We start from the raw sequence: 21,824 nt of genomic DNA on the forward strand, positions 1-21,824 counted from the left end.
TTCTATTTACCTGCATATACAGGGTGGTGCAGACCAGTCATTCTATAACTCAGGGACAATTGTTAACAAATAACCCAGGGATCTTACTAATATTGTGTTTTCTATGACCCGAAAATTCGATCCCCCAGTCTCCACTTCTTTAAAGGAGTGGGGGAGGCACTATGTAATTTCAAATAGGAACTCAAATAGGAAATAGGAATTTATTGAATAGAATCGTTTAGCGTTGTAATCAGATCGCAAATTATAGCATACATTTAAACCACTGCTTATATGATGATTTCTAGAGTCATTACAAACCAAATAACCATTAGTCTCTAAAATACAAAGACATTGAGGACTATAACGTGGGTTGGGTATGGTGGTGATAATTGTGGACACGAGTTTCTGCAGCTTAAAGAAATTCTAATGAATCTACATTCTGATGGAGAGTTGAGGGTATGTCAGTGATCGCCCAGTTATCTCGGCTCCACCAACTCACTCAATGACGATAATGTTTGTGCAATTCTTTTGGGTTATTCAGAGATTAACCAGTTATTAAGTATTTGATTGTCAAAATTATGTGACTGTTAATGTTAAGGTACAGGGATGTTTCTAAATTGGGCCAGTTTATTCACAAAATGACATAATTAAGTTGAGCAGATGGATATTAGCCAGTTCTCCTCTCCACTCTTGGAATGCAGGAAACTACGATTTTCAATAGCTATTTTCTTAACAAGTGCGTGAAGTTGGTGATTCCGAAACGAAAGCATGATGTTACGAAAAGCAACGTAGCGAGTTTTGGTACCTGCTTGAGGTACCTTCGCGCACATGTTAGGAACAAGTTTTTGTTACAATCGTTTAAGAATTAATCAAATCGCGTGCGCAAAGTGTTCAATTCTGGCACTAGTGCGGGAATATCAATAGATTGTAGGAAACATATATTTTTGCTATTTTGCTATTTCGATTAAATTTCCATTACAAGTATCTGTGTGTTGCCTTTATGTTTATCTACTAAAGACGTTTTCGGAAATTGGGTTGGTAGAAATTACCATGAAGACAGTTGTGGCAATAATTGTTACCATGACAAAATCTCCTGACCCAGTTAGTTAAACAGGTTGAATTTGAAATACTCCTGGTCGTTTCCTATAGTTCACCAGATATCATAGTAGGTAACCTTAGCATTTCCACAACATAGTAAAAGTTCCTATAGTTTATGCAACTGAGGTAGTTTTGTTGAGGCAATCCTCCTTGGGGTTCAGTTAGTTCGGCGGGCAAATGTTTATTGAATTTTGAGTTTGTGGGACTCCACCCTGTATATACAACCTACGCCTATGCACACATTTTTGAGAGCTGGTAACCGCGCGTCTTATTAGAAGGGGAAAACTGTCTTCGCCACCGTTTTCTTTCTCCTTCTCAAAATGTTGCACTAAGTTTAACACAAGCTGTTTTGCTTCGGTATGCAAAGTTTTACCCTTTGCAGACATGGGAATTCGTAGAGAGAGATTAAAGTGATTAATAGGATACACGTAAGTGACGGATTAGTTCTCAAAAGAACTGATTGAAAAGTGCGTAACCGATGATTTAAAAGTGCGTGACAGGTAAACAATTAAAAATCACAACTGTCAAACAAATATACGGAAGAACTATTTTAGTCAAATGAGAGTTCAAATTCATACGGTTTACAAAACGCAATGGTTATTCGTTTTTGTTTTTTCTCTTTCTACCTCATTATCTCATTCAATAACTCACTTCGTTTCCTTCAAATGCACTTCAAATATTCACTGTCTTTATTTGATGTGCTGTTTTTCATGTGACTTTACTATAAACGTTTTGGATAGCTAGAGTCATTTACTTATGACGTACCGGCAATCTCTAATGGCGAGGATAATATAGGTCAACTGTGCAAAGTTTGAACCGAATCGTGACCACTTGACCAGGATGCATTGACTATGATGTGTGTGGAAGGGACTTGGTTGATCTGAAATGTGTTTTTTATTTATATCTTTGCTTATACACACAATCGGAATTGGTAGTTGCATAGGTGGTATAAACACGGAACATCATCTAAAGTTTGCACCACTACATATCCCACATACCTACAAATTCGAACAAAAACTAATAGCGAATCGTGACAAAGCCTAAACCTACCTTTATCTTCTTATAAAATGCAGACGGCGCAGCAAATGTCCCAACAGCAACCTAACAGTGTTTTATGTTTTTATTTACTGTCTAAATGACAAAGAACTAAATGAAATGTATCGAACGCATAATATTCTGGTGTATGAAATCCGAGTATGTAAGTTGTGCTTAATTAACGAATGTGAATGCAATTGGTACTCGAAAGTAATGCAACTGCAGGTGCGACGACTTACCTCAGTTTTCTGCGCTTAAAATCCTCCAAAGAAGTTTGTGGAATAATAAAGTCGGTTGAATATTACTTGTCGTTTTTATTTGCTTTATATGCACAGTTTGATTTGGAATGTTTAGATGAGGACATTGCCTCGAGGGGCACAGATCTTATAACAAAATGAGGCTGATGTAATTTTGAAATTACATAACACATAAATAATAATGGCTATATATGTACAAAGTATACAAAAAGGTATGGGTTCATTTAATATACAAGCCTCAGTTATTTGGTAGATAAATCTGCAATTAAATTGCTAACCATTAAAACATGATTATAATAATGAGGCACCAGATTACGTTATTATTCTGTAACTCTTGTAAAATGGCAAGTTCAAAAATATAAAAACGTAACAATTATTATATACTAACATAGCATAACGTGGTGCCTCGACATTTATAGAAATAAATAACTGATATACAGAAAAGTTAATACATAAGTGTGTTAAATTAAAACCCCATAGGGGTTAAAATAAATGCAATACAATTATTTTGTACACTGTTAATAATACATTAACTAAACTAACGCATTATAAATAGTCTCACATGAGTGTTCTTTCAAGCAAAGTATAATTATTACTGCAAAATACTGACACATAAATGCACTGGTTTATAATTTCCATATGCACAAGCTTGTAATATCGCGTTACATACAACGTCCTTGTTTGTACGCTTGCATTGATCTACATTAATTTTTCCTATGTACCGAATTGTCAATGGCACAAAGCTGCCTTATTTCTTCTCTCACCTTGTGCCGTTTTATTCGCTTCATCCTCTCGCAGAAGTCGTTATAGGTAGACGAGCAATTCGAACCGTTCTGTTTGGAAACGCGCATGAAGGCTTCCGGCTGACACTTAGATCTTTTCTTGACATTCGATTTCTTGCCTATCCTCTGCTGACCGTTACTCTTAAAGCTCATAACGTAACTTCTATTTTTTGTCGAAACGTACTTTGTATATGCACCGTCGGTTGGCAATTCTTCAAATATACATAAACTAATATCTTTGGGGTTCCTCTACAATTAAACAAATAATTGCACATGAAACGAACCTACACGAGTCTAATGGCTTACCTTAGGCACTAATCTAGATGTTTTCTTATTATACTTCCAACATACAAACATATTTGCTATAGGATCGAATAATAAAAATCCATGAGAATTATTTACGGTTATTGTAAAAAGCGTATCTGCAAGGTAAACCCCCTTTACTAAATATAAGCCTTCATTAATTCCATAAAAACAAACTTACTGTTAGTATCTGTATCTGCAACGATATCCTTGTTATTCACTCTGAGATATTTCTTCGAACAGGAATTGTAAAAAGCTGCAGGTTTAATTGGTTGAAGATCGCCACAAGTTTTTTGATGATGCACAGGTCCGGAGTGCACGACACCAGAAATCAGCTGAAACAAAGAAAACAAGTTGACTATAACACTTACGGCATTCACATTTTTTGTGACTTGTGAAGAGTAAATTTGAAGTATCTGGTTATGGAGACCCACTCTATACATACATAGTAGAGCCGTATTGATTATTTAGATCTATTTACTTGTTATTAGGGGTTTGTTAAAGTGTAAATCAGGGTGTAAATGTTTGTGATTTCATCGTTCAGGGATAAGGTGGATAGATTTTTTGTCATTCTTACCATAAAGGAAAAGAACTAGCAATAGCCTTCTCAAACTTTCGACATTCACGTAATTATCACAGCTACGAAATATGAGATCAGTTGTACGGATTTAATTCGATATAAGCTGAAAATCGTAAAATCGTATGCTGTTCTGGTTTTCTATACTCTTACTCGCCATTTTAAAATTTCGTTTCACACTATCACACAGATTGCATCATGTTGTATGCGAGGTTGTATGACTACCTTCCGCACACCTTTGGGGGGGACGTACGCCGAACGAAATGGGCCCATAGATACAACTAAGACTTCTTTTGGTCGAAATAATAAAGTTGTGTTCGGTACCTATAAGTTAAAGTAGTGCAAGGTAAATAGCCACACTATTTTAAGATTGTGGACGCCTTTCTGACTCTAAATGTGAGTGCAAATCATCTGATTCTAGCTAAACGATGGCGGCTTCAGTCATTATGAAATTCCCTTTAATTTAATGCAACGTTGTGTGGTCAATTTAAATATTAGAACAAACTTGAATCTAATATGTTTAGGAAAAAGATCTGTGAATTCCCAAAGAGGTTTGTAAATTCCCAAATACAACTGTAAAATTTTAGAAAAATGGGACAACTTTTTCGAATTCTCGATTTGCAAATTTACAGCCAGATCTATAAATTAATAAAAAATAACATAAAATAAACATAATTTCATTATATCTGGTCGTGCACATCTCGCATTAAAAAATATGTGTATATAATATGTGTACAATTAAAGAATGATATCTTCTTTAATTTAATTGTAATTTAATTGTTGCAATAGAGATTGTTAATAAAATGTCCTTATTAATTAATACTCTGTCGGCAATTATAGGCATGACTATATCATTCTTGTTGACTACCAAGAGGCGGTTATTTATGTGTAAATTTCATTGACAAAACATAAACGCACATTCAATGGATGTTCAACAAATGAATTTATGCATTTATGCAAAATCGTTATTTATATACTGATTTCGTTGCGAAAATGTGGAAAAACTTTACTTTCTCGTCTTTAGTTCTGGTCTCTCACACTGGCGGGTGGACATATTGACAGGCGATACTATACTCTAGAAATGTCATCTTATTTTCGAGAAATACTGATTTAAAGTAAAATACAGTTACAGCATTAAATTCTAACTGAATAACCGTGTAAACAAATATAGCAAACGAGCTCCTGGGTATGGCTATAGCATGTGCAAAACTAAATTTTGCACCTGGTGTTACATTTGCTTTTATTCTAAGTGCATATTTATCAAATTTCATTTAAACGCTTTCATAAATAGGAAAGTTGGCACTGCGCATCCGAAAACCAAATTTTGAAACTGGAGTTGGATTTGCATTTATCTCAAGTGCCAACGTATCAAATTTCATTTAAATACCTTCATAAATAAAAAAGTTTGCAATACGGTTCATAAATGGTCGAGATGCGAAAAAGGCATTGTGAGTGTTGAATCGATTAGATTCAACTTTTGGCATTGCAATTTATTTGGCTAAAGCTATATCTATATTGAATTTCATGCAAATCAGTTCATAACTAACGGAGATTTCAAAAGGGCGTTCCTTATTTTTTTGGCCTACATTGACAATTCACGAACTCCGATCTACAAATTTGATAACGAATCCCCTGCAAAATTTCATCGTAATCGGTCCACTTGTTTCCGGGATATCGTGCTAACGGACAGATGGACAGACACCGCAAAATTATAAACTCGCTAGAAGCTCATTAATAAGATTCTTATTCTTGAATTTTTATTCTTAATTCTTAGAAAACGAAATTTAATGTAAACGTGGTAAGTTGACTGCCAAAACAGAAAACACGAATTTCTTTTGAAAACATTCTGTGGTTCTGAAAAAAACCGTTTGTAAAGTTTGTTAAGATTGTTTGGAATCATTAATCATTGTTATTTTTTCAATTATTAATGAATTTTAAAATAATAGCGTTTATTTTCAAAACTCGATAATTCGGAAACGATTGCATTTAGATACATTATGCTTTCTACAAATTTTGCTTAAAATTGAGAGAAGAATTGAAATATTGAATAATATACAGTGTTCCATTTCAAAAAAATGCAGTTTTGGTGTGCCGTGTCTTTATGAGCAACCCTGCATAATTAAAATTATTACTGCCTAGTAAACATATTTCGATATCTTGTATATTTTCCTCGATAATCGACCGTTTCTAAACTTATCAGCGACCCTGTAGATTATTATATTTTTAAAATTTTTGAAATGACCACCAACCTTTTTTATTGATTTGTTTCGGCTGCCTTAGTTACCAGTAACAAAACAAAACCTTCATGATTCCATGCCCTACTCATTAAAAACCATCAAAAATTAGATTTTTATCTTCGGTTGGTGGTGATCAGAAAAAAAGTGCAAAACAGATTGACGTAAGATACACAGTGTGTTGCATTTAAAAAACCAGGTGTCAAATTCTTGACAGAATAGCTTCCTAGCTGAAACCAAAAATTGCCAACATATGTACGCAGTTACAGACGGGAAAAATTTATTCTTTAAAAGTTGCTTAAAATGATCTAAAACGTCAACATTTGATGAAATTTCGCATTGTACCTAGCTCATGCTATGAAGAGAAAAGCTAATGTTCCATAAATAAGAAAATTGCATTTCTGCGCATGCGCAACACGATTTTTGCGCATGAATTTTGTTTGCTTTTATTAAAGGGACTTACCATAGAATTTCGTTTAAATTGCTTCAGAAACAAGATCGTTGCGTTTTGCACATATGCAACACAATTTTTTGACTTTGACAATTTTTTTTCTCCGTTTTTTGATAATATAACCCGGCCCAATTTTTTGTAGGTTGTACACAGGAAAATAAGGTCTTCCAAATAATAGAATAAACATTTTAGGTTGCTATTTGAAAAAAAAAAGTTCGATGCCGTTACGGCGCTCCAAAATTTCTTTTCAAAAATCCGGCCCGTTATTTTTCTGTTCGGTATGCCTAAAACATATATACAAAATTTCAACAAAATCCGTCTAGCCGTTTTCTCAGAAAATTGCCAACAAACGTACGTACGTACGTGTACGTACGTACATACAGACAGAAAAAAATTTTATTCTTTAAAAGTTGCTTAAAATGGTCTAAAACGTCGACATTTGATGAAATTTTGAAATGTTCAAAAAACGGCTATCGCAATAGCTACCTAGCACATGCTAGGAAGCTAATACCAATTTCAAATCTCAGAAAAGGTGATCCAAAAATTTTTTTGACTGCGCCACTAGATTCTACGTAAAAATATCTATAATGGGTGGTTTTTACCTTTTCTCTATCAAACGTGTTTGTTTGTAGTATTAACAGGCGTCGCCTAGTTTTCATAATGTTCCTTTCACTCTGTGACGTCATCTTCGGCCAACTTCGGAAAAATGACACGCTACCTTTGGTTTCACAAGACTGAGAAAATTTGGGGTTTGTGAGTAGCAAATGTCACTCACAATCGCCAAAACATCTCAACCTCCTCCCAAGATTGAACAACAATAATTTTTAAAAAAACGCGATTGTAAATGATAGACTATGCGCTCCAATTGTACAAAGTAATCTTATTTGTTAAATTTAAATTTGGGAAACCGAGAAAACCACACGTTCAGGCACCCTGATTGGTCAATCTCTGAGGATGTAAGCTATATCAGGTTTCTCATGGTAGCCTTTCGTTAGAAGTTTTAGTAAATAGAGAAGTTTTATGATTTACTCAATTATTCTTGATATTTCGAATCATTTGAGTAAATCACTCAACTCAAAAGTTATAAGTACAATGCAGGGTACAATGTTATTCCGTATATTTAGACAGCGCGTTCATTATAAGGGAAAAAAACTTTAAATACAAAACCTGTGTGTTTTATCATAAATCGCCAGAAAATGGAAAGTAAGAAAACAAATGAATATCGCAAAGTTAATAAACAAATGCAAACTTGGTACATTTTTAATCGAACGCCCTGTATATTTTTTAAGAATTTAATAGATCTTTTCTTTCTGATTTCAAAAATATATAATGTGTTGACAGAAAATGTATTGCAAATATATAATGATGATCATATCTACCATTTGTAAATTTTGGTTGGATATTGTTATTTGAAAATAAATATTAAAAAGTAAAGTTAGTCTAGCTAGGTTATTTTCAGGGTAAAAGTAATTTAATTAATGTTCAATACTAATGCCCACTTGTTTTGTTATGGCAACTGCGATTTGGTAAAACAATTTGATAATGTGGTATAAATGCAAATATTTCAAAAACGGCTAAAGCAAATGTTAACATATTTGTTTTTGAAATCGGAAAGAAAAAATCTAACCAATTCTTCAAAAATATACATGGCGCTCCATTATAAATTCACTAAATTTGCATTTGTTTACAACTTTGCAATATTCATATGCTTTTTTTTACTCTGCATTTTCTGGCCATTTATGATAAGCCCCACAACTTTTATATTTGAGGTTTTTGCTATTTTATAATAAACGCGCTAGCGCTGTCCAAAATAACCGTGTACCTTCAATGTACATTCTAGGGATGAAATACATTACTTATTTTCCGTTGCATAAATTGTTGAAAATAAATACCTATTTGCATGTTTGTCCAAAGTTTCTCACGAGTGCTGCACTTCGCTTACATGTGTTAACAGTTAATTATTCAAATCTCTCAAATTGTTAAAACAATAAATTAAATTCTTGACGCATCTATACTACAAATCATTGCGGTCTATGGCACTATCAGAGAATTTGAAGTAATTAGTGAAAGGTCCCTTAAAAACCGATTATTGGGAAAGTAAATGGATTTATAAGTAGGTACTCACCACCATTAGAATTAGTGTCCTCAATGCTGATACTACCAGAAGCTGTGATATCCTGAAAAACAAGAAAAGACTATTAATTCAAATTAAATGCACGCCAATACCGATATTTTCAGGAAATAATTTTGCAACAGAATATTGTGCTATATTATTAGCTTTCGAATTAATGTGACTCAATTTACATGGAGATTAAATGACTTAGGTGACCTAACCGCATACCGCAAGTTTTTACAACAGAGTCAGGAGTAGAATTTATTATTAATTACGTTTAGTAAACTACATTTTATTAATTCAATCACTTTCAGCGTGTGTTAAAATAATTAAATGATATTTATAATGAGCACGGCCCGTCCAAAAAACAGGTGCCCAATAACATTTTTATTGCCACATCGTTTTTATTGTGAATAAGAAATTCCAGGAATGCGGCAAGAGATAAGAAAACAATAAATTTATGTGATAATAGAAAATAATTTTGTTGACCTTGTCAATGAATTATATTTTTAATGTGAGGCCATACAAATAAACTGCAACGGTTTAACACTTCACGCCATGTATATCCACTAAAATTAATTTTTTGCTTATATTAAAACAAGTTTTTGCTGATAAAAATGATGTAAAATGTAATTGGCTTTAAAGATCTTAATAATTTAAGGTGCAAGTTTTAATATGTAATTAAAATTAATAATTATAAAACGTTTATCTTCAAGGTTGTATATTTTAATTGATTTGATGGGGCGATCATGAATATGAACTCGAATAATTATGGCAAAAATCATAACTTGTTATGGTGGAAAATTTCTAAAACATGTATTTCTGCAGAGTATCGTATAGGTACCTATTGATTCCAGAGTTAAAAAGGAAATTGAAAGTGCGGCGCCACTAATTTGTTAGAAATCGATAACGTTTAAAGTTTGTTCAATTGCGTTATCAGTACAATAAGGCTTGTTGACACACTTCGTAATGTAAGAGTTCAATGAACAACACCTGAAATTCTGTGATGAAATATCGAATGAAATCGGTTCCCGTGGGTAAAAGAGATGAGTAACTCACCAGAACAAATTAACCATTTCTGAAAACCGGGTGTCGCGATTTCGCACATATGTGACAGGAACGGATGGCACAATAAACCCTCGGCACGCGCCAGCATTACTAAAAGACCGTGGCCGATCGCTTTGACCAACTATTAATGCAAATTTTTCTTATTGAATGAACAACTCGCATTAAATGTGTTAAAATTACATATACATATATTGATGTAAGTATTAAAAGACGCCGTGTGAAGTTTAAAGGCTATAAAAAAGTGGCTGAATGGGGCGACGGTCCGGACATTCTAAGATGACGCCGCGGCCAGCACTAGAAACGATTAAGGCTATATAGTATGTATGTAAATCATGATGTTTGAAAACAACTAGGCACTAACACTACTTAGAATTCCACAAAGCTTAGGAATTTTACTTTTAAGTGACATAAAAGTCATTGCGGTGGTGATCGTTTAAGTGTAAGACATCATCGACTTGGATTCAATCTCATGCAATGTGGCAAAGTAAAGACACTATTTGATTGCAGAAAATACGCGGAATGTCACTTTCGCCTTCTTATTGGTGTAAACACCGATTATCTGAGTCACTGTTCAAGCCAATCTATAATTAAAACATAACGTAAAAAGCTTTAATGGCCCGAAGAATAGTAAATGTAGTAAGAACATCGTCAAATCCCTTTAATTAAGCAACGTTATTGGATGTATCAGAAATGAAAGTAATAAAGAAATATACCATGCAAATAAATTTTATTTAATGCCCCTGTCGATTTTACATATTTACGATCGTTTACGTTCTCTTAGAAGATCGCACGAGTTTACGGAAGTAGAAATTAAATCAATTAATTAAGATACTCAATTGGCACGTCTAGTTTACTTAATAAGAGTGATTATACCGAATAGTCAGTGTATATATCGAATTACTGATTAATAGCGTGAGTGAAACATTTCAAATTAAAGGTTAGCGATTAAAGATTTCTGTGATTAAAGTCAGCTTTAAGCAATAAGCTCATACTATTAAACTTCGCAAGGTCGTAATATTATTAAATTATATATTATTTTCAAACATTAATTTATTCTCGTTAAGTAGGTAGTAGGACGAAAACTCTAATCGTAATTTCTAGTGAAGTACGAGAGCCTTGATATAGACATTATGAGTATTCTTCGGATAAAGGAGGCCAAATTATAGATTCTAATGTTTTACGTTGTCACGTTTGTGAAATTTGCACAACTTTATACAATGTACATCGGCTGTATTGCATTCGCCATAACGTAGGAAATTTTACAGTTCTCGGGAAATTGGTCAAAAGCTCAACAACAAAAAACAGGCACGTGGGTTTTCCCGTGCACCTACATAAATTGATAAGATCGTAAGAGCTACTCGATCTTTCCATAATCCCCCAATTAATGTAAAATACATAATTTCATATTAAAACTTATAAAAATAAGAATAAAATCATCAAAAACCTATAAAAATGTGGAAGTCTCTAGAATTTGCAGTGATTTAGAATGGAAACCGTTTTGGTAGAACACACACCACCGTCTCATTTCAAAAAGATCAATGAAATGAGCGTAAAAAAACGGATTCAGTCTATAGCGAGAAAATTACTATACGCTTACGCCCTAACTTTCGATCGAATGTAAAGAATCCGCTACTTTAAACCTACTTTTGTGGGTGTAACTGTATATGGGTAATCTCAAGTGGATACGTCGAAACTACTCTTCAATCAATTTTCTTGCTACCTGAACTGTTCTTGACCGGCGTTTAAACATTATGCGATTTTCATTTACACTGCGAATTTAGCTTTAAAGCGATGTCTACAAATTTGACATCAAATTCAAAATCGCTTATGCCATCTGACGCACTATTCCGAAGTAGAAGCGTTGAACTCAATCTCCCAAGTTTGTCGGATCAAGTTGAAGTGTTGTATCCGATCAAATTTCCACCCTGCAATAACATTTAAGTATGCGGCATATTCAACCTGATTTGCAACAACCGGATAGAACCATTTTCTCTTCAAACGGCATTTTATAGGGAGACATTTTTGCGCATGATGAAGTTCAAACTATCATTAAATGGGATACATATAGATTCGACTGAACATGTTGGAATATTCCAACTCTTAAACAAAGAAGGACATTTCTTACTTTGACTTTCGGGTATAAATTACTGAATGGTCACCTAAACTCTACTGCTATTGTATCAAAAATTAACATCAGGGTTCCACAACGTTTCGTCCGTACCATGCCCCTACTGCAAACTAGGCACAATGGAACGCTGCGTATTTCCGGAACAGTCCATTGGATCGGATGGTTGGCCTAATCAATGAGTTCAGTGCGAGTGTTGACTTTTTCAGTCCTATTTCAGTATTTTCAGTACTATTTTCTCGTTTAAACGTAGTGTTACTATCGAGGTTAATATTAAATAACCGTGTATGTGATATTTTAATGTGTTTTATAAGTTTGTTTCTTACTTTTTACTTCGTAAAATGCCTATGGCGTAAATAAAATTATTATTATTATTATTATTATTATAAGAAAAACCCAGAATGTGGGTGTTTTGGACGAGGATTACACTAGTAGGTACAGGCCCAGGAAAGTTCACAGTAGTTGCGACGGATTCACCAGAGGTATGTTAGTTTTTTCTGATCGAAGGCATGTTACATGTTAATTCCTTTTTAGGGTTCAAGTTTTGGGTTCTCAGTTTTAATATTAGGTTCGGGGATTTTAAGTTTTAAGGTCGATTCTCACTTTCGTGCAAGGCACGTACTCGGCACAGGCAAGGCACCGACTCGGCAAAATATCTATATTATTGAATCTTATGAATTTTTTTGGGTGTAATTCACACTATGCGAGCAAAGACTCGGCAAGCTACGGCCTTTGCACGCGGCATTCTTCCGAAACAATATTTGCCGGGCATGTACCGTGCACGTTCCGACAAGTGTGAATACAATCTGTGCAGGTCACCGACTTTAGTTCAGTTTTCATAGTACAAGAAACGTTGAAGGGTCAGCAAAGGAACACTTTTTCAGCGGAACAAGATGAGATGCTGATTGAATGTGTCCGAGAAAATGATTTCGGTCATAAAAGATACTTCTTATGCATTTTATGTACACAAAAACGTATTTTTCTTTTTCTGCAATATGTACTTTCTTGTTCTTCATCATCTAATATTAGACCAATTTTAATTAACGTGGAAGTTTCGAACATTTTCACAGCAGAAACTCACGTAGAAACTGCTTACCTGCGGCAAGCTTGTCGCAGTGTGAATTGAACTCAAAAAACTTTGCCCGTGCCGAGTATGTGCCGTGCAGTTGCCGAGCCGGTTCTTTGCACGAAAGTGAGAATCGGCCTTTAGTCTACCGCTTTAATAGTGCGAGTGTAAATTCGACAACCACGTAGATTACGACGCTTAAAAAGATATTTGATCTGTCAAAGCACTGGCAATTTGTGTGGATAGTGAACGCTAAAGCAGGGCGAATCTCGGCCAGCCTGGTCAACTAGGATAAACTACTTACTCTGGAATTCAAATGATTTGGTAATTATTGGATAGTTTCCTCTTCAAGGAACATTTCAATGACATCTTTTTAGCGATTTAAATGTCATTATTTGTTCGTAATCATTGTTTTGTCTCCCAAATCGATATATATTATGATCGATTTTGAACGCGGTTTAGACGTGCTTTGTTAACGTAATCGATTTTGAATTAGGTGTAATGGGGATTAATTATCATTTACCGACTCACTTAGCTCTGGTTGTAATTTTCCTTGTTTCTTTCATTTGTTTTAGGCTGTTATCGTTCGAAGAGGACTCTTTTCTTGCGACGGCGTTCACTACATTAAAGGTAAGATTTTTACATGGTTACTTGTGCCTCTATCATCGATGCGAATTCTGTTCTGGATTTAGTAACTTGGAATGTATTGAGGTTCAATTTAAACATAATAGTTTTGATATATGGGAATATTTCTGTAGTGGGAGGGAATATTTAATTTAGCTTATTGACTGTCTGATTGGTTAATTTACTTATGTCTCTGGTACCTTCCCAGGTCTACAGAGGGAACTTAAGTATTTAAAGAAACTGGATATGGCGCCCCACCATACGAAAATGTTACGAAGATTTTTTGCACTAACCGCTGTAGAGCATTTCAAGTGCTTTTAGTTTTTATCCCTGAGCTAGCTGACCGTTTATGAGGCGGGTTTGAGTGCAGTTGTTCCCTGATGATGACAGTCATGCTGTTCAGACGCGTTCGAATTTTTAATATATTATTGTGGTTTATTGATGTCTTTGTTTTACTTTTTATAAGGAAGCCAGAAATTCTGGTCGTTTATGCGGCGGGGTTTGAGTAAAAGGAGTGCCAACTCAAATCACGTCACAGATTTCTATACTGTATTCATTTTAAGAAGGTAGCGGTAGAAAGCATAGGGAAGCTTTGACCTTCAGTGTGATTGGTTAAAACACAAGTCAGTATTACGCTGAAACATAAAACGAGTGGCGAATTTTGTAAGCTGGTAGTTTCTGTTGCCATCTAAACCGTTGGAAGTCTCATTAACTGTTAATGTCAAAGATTTATTTGTGTTTGCAGTCCTGGATATTTCTACTTTACAATAATTTGGTGCCGTTTTATATTTTCCTGTGTGTGTTATCTTCAAACACAGCGCCATCTACTACCTTCTTATAATGAATGTAGTATAGTTCTCTCAGGTGCCAGCCCGTAAACGTAAGTCAATATTTTAAATATTGTAAAAGTGCGTGTAAGTGGTCACAAGAGTGCATTTGATCTTGATGTTCCATACCGTAAACTTTTTTAGCGTATTTTCCTCAAAGTGAAAATCAATTGAAAAGGCTTGGTGCGAGGATCCCGTGCGTACCGGTATTTTTAGTTTTGCGCATGCGTAGTGTCAAATATTTGGTTTAAGGCTGAATTTTTTATTTATGAATATATTTAAATGAAACTTTATATAATGCTATATAAACAATGTCATTGTGAAAGTTAAAGTTTGGTCCAGACGCCCGAATTAGGTAATACCGGGTCAAATTTTCCTCTCAAAATTAGTCTGGTGGGGTTTTACGTTTAAACACTAAAGATGATTATTTGCGTTTCTAGTTGTATCCAAGTGGTTTGTTTTTTCCGCGTAAAAGATTAATTCCTAGAATTGTTAAATGTAGGACGATTTATCATTTATTTTGTTATCAATCTTGCTTTGATAAATCAGTCAAGTGACTTGTCTCTTTGAATTTATGCGTATTTTTATGACTGTTGTTAAAAAGATGATGTAATTTCTTAGCGATAAGTATGCGTTTCTATGTCCAAAAACTACGTATTTTTCGTATAGTTATCTGAGATAAGAGAATTCTGCCCAAAAATCTGGATAAATGACGTAAGGAGAGATAAGAAACATGCGGGATTGCCTGTTGTGTTGTTACGTGTACGATAATTGAAGGAGGATTTTCGAATTGTGTCAATTTTATCGTCGTTGAAACCTTAGAAGACGCGCAAATTTTGAGACAAAGTTCGCCTTTTGTAGTGTACACAAAGTTGTTCTTCGTAATTCTGATAAAGTTCATTGTTCGTCAAGTTCAAAAGTTCAGAACATTTTAGAAAAGAAATCGGCAGAGTATGTAGTGAAAGCTTTAGAAATTTGAGTGAAGCAATCTCATTGCAGTTTTCGTCTATTGTTTCGAACAGCCCTCATTTGAACGGCGGTGTTTTGGCCAGTCAGTTTAATTCAATGCATTAAAATTACGTTCTTGGTATCCCGAAGAAGAGATAAGTTAAAGTTTTGGGATTTTAACAGTAAACTGTAAGTAGTTTAAGATTTCAGTAATTTGTTTAAATGTTATCTGACGCTTCTGCGAGGTGTGTAAAACGGACTTTGTTATAGTTTACTTTGATTGTTACAGTTTTGTCTTAAATTTGATTTGTGTTTAGAATATATTTTGTCTGCATTACTTAATTGATGTAAATCGTGTGTTTATCCGAACCCTTTAATGATCCAAATAAATGTCTCATACTTAATTATGATCAATTTATTGATCAAAGTTTATTTCAGGTGTTCGCAATAGTATATTAAGTGTGGAGAACGGTAAGGAATTTTTACCGTTCGAAGACAATTGTTTGGAGGAGGAGCGGAGCGACGACTCCAATTATTGTCTGAGAACGGTAACCCTTAACGTTCGACGTGCTTATAACATTTTTTGCGCGATCGAAATTAAAATTATGCAACCAGAACCAATATAAATATGCACTAAGAAATTAACAAGCAGAATAAATCGAAATGATCGAAGTGGTATGGTGTCAATCACTAGGTAACCAGTTTATTTGTCAAAACTGAAATGAATAATTTCTGATGCATGTGTCTGATGTAGTTTGCTAGCTTTGCACTTCCTTTATGACTTTATGAGCGAGGTATTCGCCGGTGGCCGAATGGTATGTCGAAAATTCTTTACAGAACAAAATTGTAATTGGAAAAACGAAAGCACATCTTCAAACACATTGATCTCTATTGCTTCATATTTAAATGAAGAACGTGTTCTTTCTATAGGAAACATCAGCGCAAATTGTACGTATAATGTAACAATAATTAAAGATTGAATGTAATGTAAGACTGTTAACATTGAACTGATTGTTTTTAAAAAGGCGTCGGTAAGTATTTTTGCTGTTCTGTTTTTAGATCGGTAAGTAATTTTGGCGTCGTCGTAATCATAGCAACTGGTAAATTACACTTACTGTCATGGAAACACACATGGTAAATAGTAAATAGAAATGACCCATCGCGCAAAATAGTATATTAAGTATGGAGAACGGTAAGGGATTTTTACCGTTCGAAGACAATTGTTTGGAGGAGGAGCGAAGCGACGACTCCAATTTATTATTGTCTGAGAACGGTAACCCTTAACGTTCGACGTGCTTATAACATTTTTTGCGCGATCGAAATTAAAAATATCCAACCAATATAACTATGCACTAATAAATTAACGAGCAGAATAAATCGAAATAATCGAAGTGGTATGGTGTACATCACTAGGTAACCAGTTTATTTGTCAAAATTGAAATTAATAATTTCATAAAATTGTGCATGTGTCTGATGTAGTTTGCTAGCTTTGCACTTCTTTATGACTTTATGAGCCAGGTATTTGCCGGTGGCCGAATGGTATGTCGAAGATTAAATTAAAGATTAAATGTAATGTAAGACTGTTAACATATATTGAACTGATTGTTTTTAAAAAGGCGTCGGTAAGTATTTTTGCTGTTCTGTTTTCAGATCGGTAAGTAATTTTGGCCTCGTGGTCGTCGTAATCATAGCAACTGGTAAATTCCACTTACTGTCATGGAAACACACATGGTAAATAGTCAGAAATGACCGATTGCGCAAAAAATTTGTTTAAGTAACTGTTGTTGGAATTTAAGGAGTTTGATCGTGGCCATTATTTGCCTTAGAATTTGGAATTCGAAGTCAAGATTGAAATATTACATTGTGCTGGGATTCAGATGTGTCCTAGGAAAATTTTAACAAGAGAGCTAGCTAGGTTTCAGGTGTTTTGTGTAGGTATGGTTCATTTTGGCCGGGCCATTGCATTTATTTTTATGCGGCTCGAATATTAGAGCCACAGCAATGTGCACACTATGAATATAAGTGAAATTCACGACATGTCCAAAATATTGTTTTGCGCATGCGCAGTGCTAACTTTCTTATTTACGATAGCATTTAAATTAATTTTTTTTATATGTGTACCTATATACGCACCACTATTAGGCAGCATCCAAACTGTGAGAAAAGTATATATTTCAAAACTTGATATTGTACGTAGCAATAGTTATTTACATAAAAGTCAGGAAAAAGACACATTACAGGAATGTCATTTTACTGACGAGTTTTGTATTAAATTTTTCCCGTATTTTAATATAAAATTTCAATTTTCATATAGAAATTTTGATTAATGTCAATCTGACAGTGTTGACAGTAGTCATTATAGACATTTAGTGTTGTCACAAATGCGGCCGGTAAAGTGACGGTGCGACCAGTAAATTAGATGCGGTCAGTAAAGTGACAAGCGGCATGAAACGTAGTCTGTTCTGCCTCTGCCATGGAAACTAAAATTTCCTGACAGAAAGTAGGCATGAAATAGTTATTACTAGTTTTGAAAGTGATACTTTTTTTAAGAATTTGCAGTTTGATTAGGATCTCGTGCCTACCGGTATTTTTTCTTGGCTCCAGCGTTAACAGTATTATGAGGAAAATACGCTCTCATCATTTATGTTTGCATAATGACTTTTTAACTTGTTATTTTATTAAACAACCTCCCTATTTTGGTCGTGATAGTATAGGGCTATTAAAAACAGCGCCTAACACGTTGCTATTGGTATTAAGGTAACGTCTATTATGGAGTACGGGTGGATGGTTATGACCATATAGCATCTGCTGCTATACTCGGATTTCCCCAAGCCTTGCTAACTTTGAAAATGGCACGACGTATGGTAAGCAAACGGCTTAGCTTTAGTGCCATATTTCAACTGGAATCGATGGTGGGTAACTTCCCGAAAAACAGGACTCGTGCAGTGATTTCTATGCAGTAGCAATCTAGTCTCACCTACCAAAATCTTTTCAATAGTTTTAATTGGGTAGGTAAGGGCTTGCTCGACATGCTGAACCGTTACAACTAAAGTAGGTATCTACCTACTTTAAGAAAATAATTTTGCAAAAAAACCGATTGCAACAGCCGGAGTTGAATAAACACATGAATGCACTTATTACATTATCAACGAGAAATTTTGAACACATCCGAAGTAAATAAAAAAGTCGAAAAACGAAAGGTAAATATTAAAATTAGCATAAAACATTTTGCTCCGCTGTCTGGCACTCAAAAGTGGATACTTACTATAAGCTGCGATGTGTAAACGAATAAAACTGCAGCGAAAAAATCGGCAGTTTGTCAATTTGAGAACGTATGATGTATAGCGCCCGCACAACTACTTAAAGGTCTCTGGTCGGGTTAATAGCTTCTTCACATTATCAATCATGTACGCGACCTCCTGAGGCAATGACGGGTATATCTATGCCTTATCCATACGTGTCAGCATTCACTTTTATTCACGAACAAACATTTAGTAATTGCCTTCCACTAAATACTTCCAGTTGCGGTTTCATTTCATTATGTAATCGGCTACATGCTTAAATCAATTAGCTTATGCATGAAAAAACAATCAATCCTACGTGCATCGTGTCCATCTTAAATCATTCAAAAAATAAATGGGAAAACGTAATTAATGTCTACCTTTTCGACATTCTTTATATTGAAAAACTTGCTTATATGTAAATGCAAATGGGCGGTATTGTTAAAACTAAGTTGACCAGGTAACCACGCCAACCGTTTCCGGGTGTTTTACTTTCTTCCTAAACCGACTGAAAAAATTTCGGACATTCCTAAATGTGGTGCGTTTTATTTCGCCCATAATTCCAAACGCGATTTGATTATCGTCATAAATTGTTTTAATGAGCCACCTAAAGCAAAAAGTAGTCAGTAAAAATTTCGATATCTTTTGATATCACCATTAAATCTCCGAATCTTGATAGACTAGACCCTACCACTTCCACAGTAAACCAACATAAATTTAGTAGCCCAACTTTTTATATAAATTGTTGTGACACATCAAACTGAATCATTTAACTTTTTAATATGTGTAACCGCAAAAGTGTGGCATCTTGAATACTTTTTTTGTAATTTGACACACTACAAGTGAAACCTACAACTTAGACGTGGCGCCAGACATAATTTTGCGGTTATTTGATTACTTATACAATATTTCCCACAACACACTTCAGACAAATAAATTTTCGATACAGGCGTCTGCGGCAACTTTCATTCTAAACTTGGAAGTGTTCCGAATTAATTGATTTAATTGATTTCTGTACAACGTGAAAAGTTGAGACAGACATCGAGTTGGCTTTTAATTACGAAACAAACGTAGGTATCAAACACGAACAGTTTTTAGCACATCCACTCCAGGAGATCCTGTTGTAAGACACCTTCATTTCAAATACATATAGTATACCTAGCCAAGATCGCCTACACTTTATTAAATTTTAACATAAATAATTACCCGGCGCGTTAAGAAGTTAAGTGAATCTCTAAATTGACAGCTTAAATGGGGATTTTCTCGCCCTTTTTAACTAAATATCTATATTCTCAGTATAATCTGTTCCATAATACGATTATAGTAAATCGCATTTACTTCGGATTATAGCGGCCGCCGCCTTTAAAAGAGTGTCAGCTGTGCAGGATGTCAAAAGTGTATAGAAAGGTAGTTCTGGGCAAGCTCCTATCATCTCACAATAGAATGAAAGGATATTAGTTCAGCCCTTATCCAAAACTCTGACCACCCGCTCTGGCTGTATAGACGCCTATTGTCGTGAAATTTATGAGATCCAATTTAAAGCTGTTTAAATTTATTATTCGCAAGGCGTTTTATAGGAAATTTCTTAAGGTGAAATTCACGTTTGGTCGTTTGAGGCTGAAAGTAATATTAATTTACAGCGGAAAGCTTTGCAGTCTACCACTATTGCTAAATGACAGTTTTTTTTAAGATTTACAACTCGCGTAGTATATTATTAAGGAATTTTTGTATTGAAGTTACGGTATGTCTTAATAAATTTCTGACAGATTATTTATGATCTACGGCAGTCCGCTAAAATATGCAAAGATGAAAATTGATACCATGGCTACTTTGAAGTCGAATTGAAACCCTATCATAAAATAGCGAAATCCGCGCATAAATAGATGGTAATTTATGTAGCCCGTAAAGAATTACAATCATTTATAAGTACATTCGATAAATTAATTCCAATATCACATGGTAATAAAATGGATGTAATTAGACATAAAACAGATATAAAAGTTACACTTAAGTACGAAACATCACGATTGAGAAAATTAAATTGTTATATACGCGCGGAGTTGATACCAGAGTACAAAACCATTTAAAAGTCAAGTGAGAAAGATATTGATATAATTACACATGCAATATGAACGAATAAAAATTGGTAAATTTATAAACTAATTAAAAGATATTTATAACCCTTCACTACATGTGTTTCGGCATCAAATATAAGGAAATTTGCATAAAAATACCATCAAAAGGATTCAATTAATTGAATTCTTAATATAATGCGCATCGGTAATTGGTTACTTATTAAAATGGAATTCGAAATCTAATGTTAATTAAATATTAGAATACAATGTTTTTTAATTCTAACAATTGTATACGCAGAAAGAATCCCCAATTCCGCAAACTGACGACGAACTGGTAGCACCAAAGTGGAATATGTAAAGTTTTATTGGTTTACTGGCTTTTAAAACAAATGAACTTCATAAATAATTTAAGTTGTGACAGTTTTAAAGTGGGGCAAATTTGAAGCAACCAATTCCTTGCATTTATTGGCAATGGAGTGTCCCGGCAATACAGTGAGTTTTTCGTAAAGCTGATAATGTTCAATTTAAAAAAAAACACATCAACTTAATTGGAGACTGTTGTATTTTTCCTATTCATCCCCGAAAACAACTTTTCATATTCTTTATAATAGGCTTTACTGGATTTAGATTTTGCTACCAACTTTTCTTCTGCTTTTGCAACTAGTCATTGAATAGACGGTGTATTATCTTTTTGAACCGAAGTTCCTTCATTTACAAAGACGGTGATTTTTCTAAGCTAACGTATAGAAATAGGAATAAACAGACCACTGAATTAGACATGTATTCATATAATTTTATATTATTTCTCTTATTTATAAATTATATTGCAAGTATAATAAAAATACTTAGTATGAGAAGCACGTGTATAATTGGTCTTTAAAGCGCTTGCAACGTTCAAAGGCACTCCGCTACGTGCCGTGCCATTAGACTCGTTGCGCGTGCCTTAAAGACTTGGATTATACACTTGTCTCTTAATATGAG

General features: G+C 34.3%; 1 protein-coding gene across 1 annotated transcript in view; it reads right to left on the reverse strand.

Annotated features, from left to right (window-relative positions):
• Positions 1 to 2,406: 2,406 nt before the first annotated feature.
• Positions 2,407 to 21,824, reverse strand: part of LOC116164619 — a 77,579-nt gene continuing 58,161 nt past the window's right edge. Inside the window, exons 2-5 of the mRNA XM_031478809.1 lie at positions 8,842 to 8,893; positions 3,636 to 3,789; positions 3,458 to 3,573; positions 2,407 to 3,400 (exon numbers count right to left, since the gene is read on the reverse strand). Coding sequence (XP_031334669.1) covers positions 3,074 to 3,400; positions 3,458 to 3,573; positions 3,636 to 3,789; positions 8,842 to 8,893 — 649 coding nt within the window. The 3' untranslated portion in view covers positions 2,407 to 3,073. The remainder of the gene's footprint in view (positions 3,401 to 3,457; positions 3,574 to 3,635; positions 3,790 to 8,841; positions 8,894 to 21,824) is intronic.

The sequence above is a fragment of the Photinus pyralis genome, unplaced genomic scaffold (genome assembly GCF_008802855.1).
Source record: "Photinus pyralis isolate 1611_PpyrPB1 unplaced genomic scaffold, Ppyr1.3 Ppyr1.4_LG2, whole genome shotgun sequence".
Taxonomy (NCBI): Eukaryota; Metazoa; Arthropoda; class Insecta; order Coleoptera; family Lampyridae; genus Photinus; species Photinus pyralis.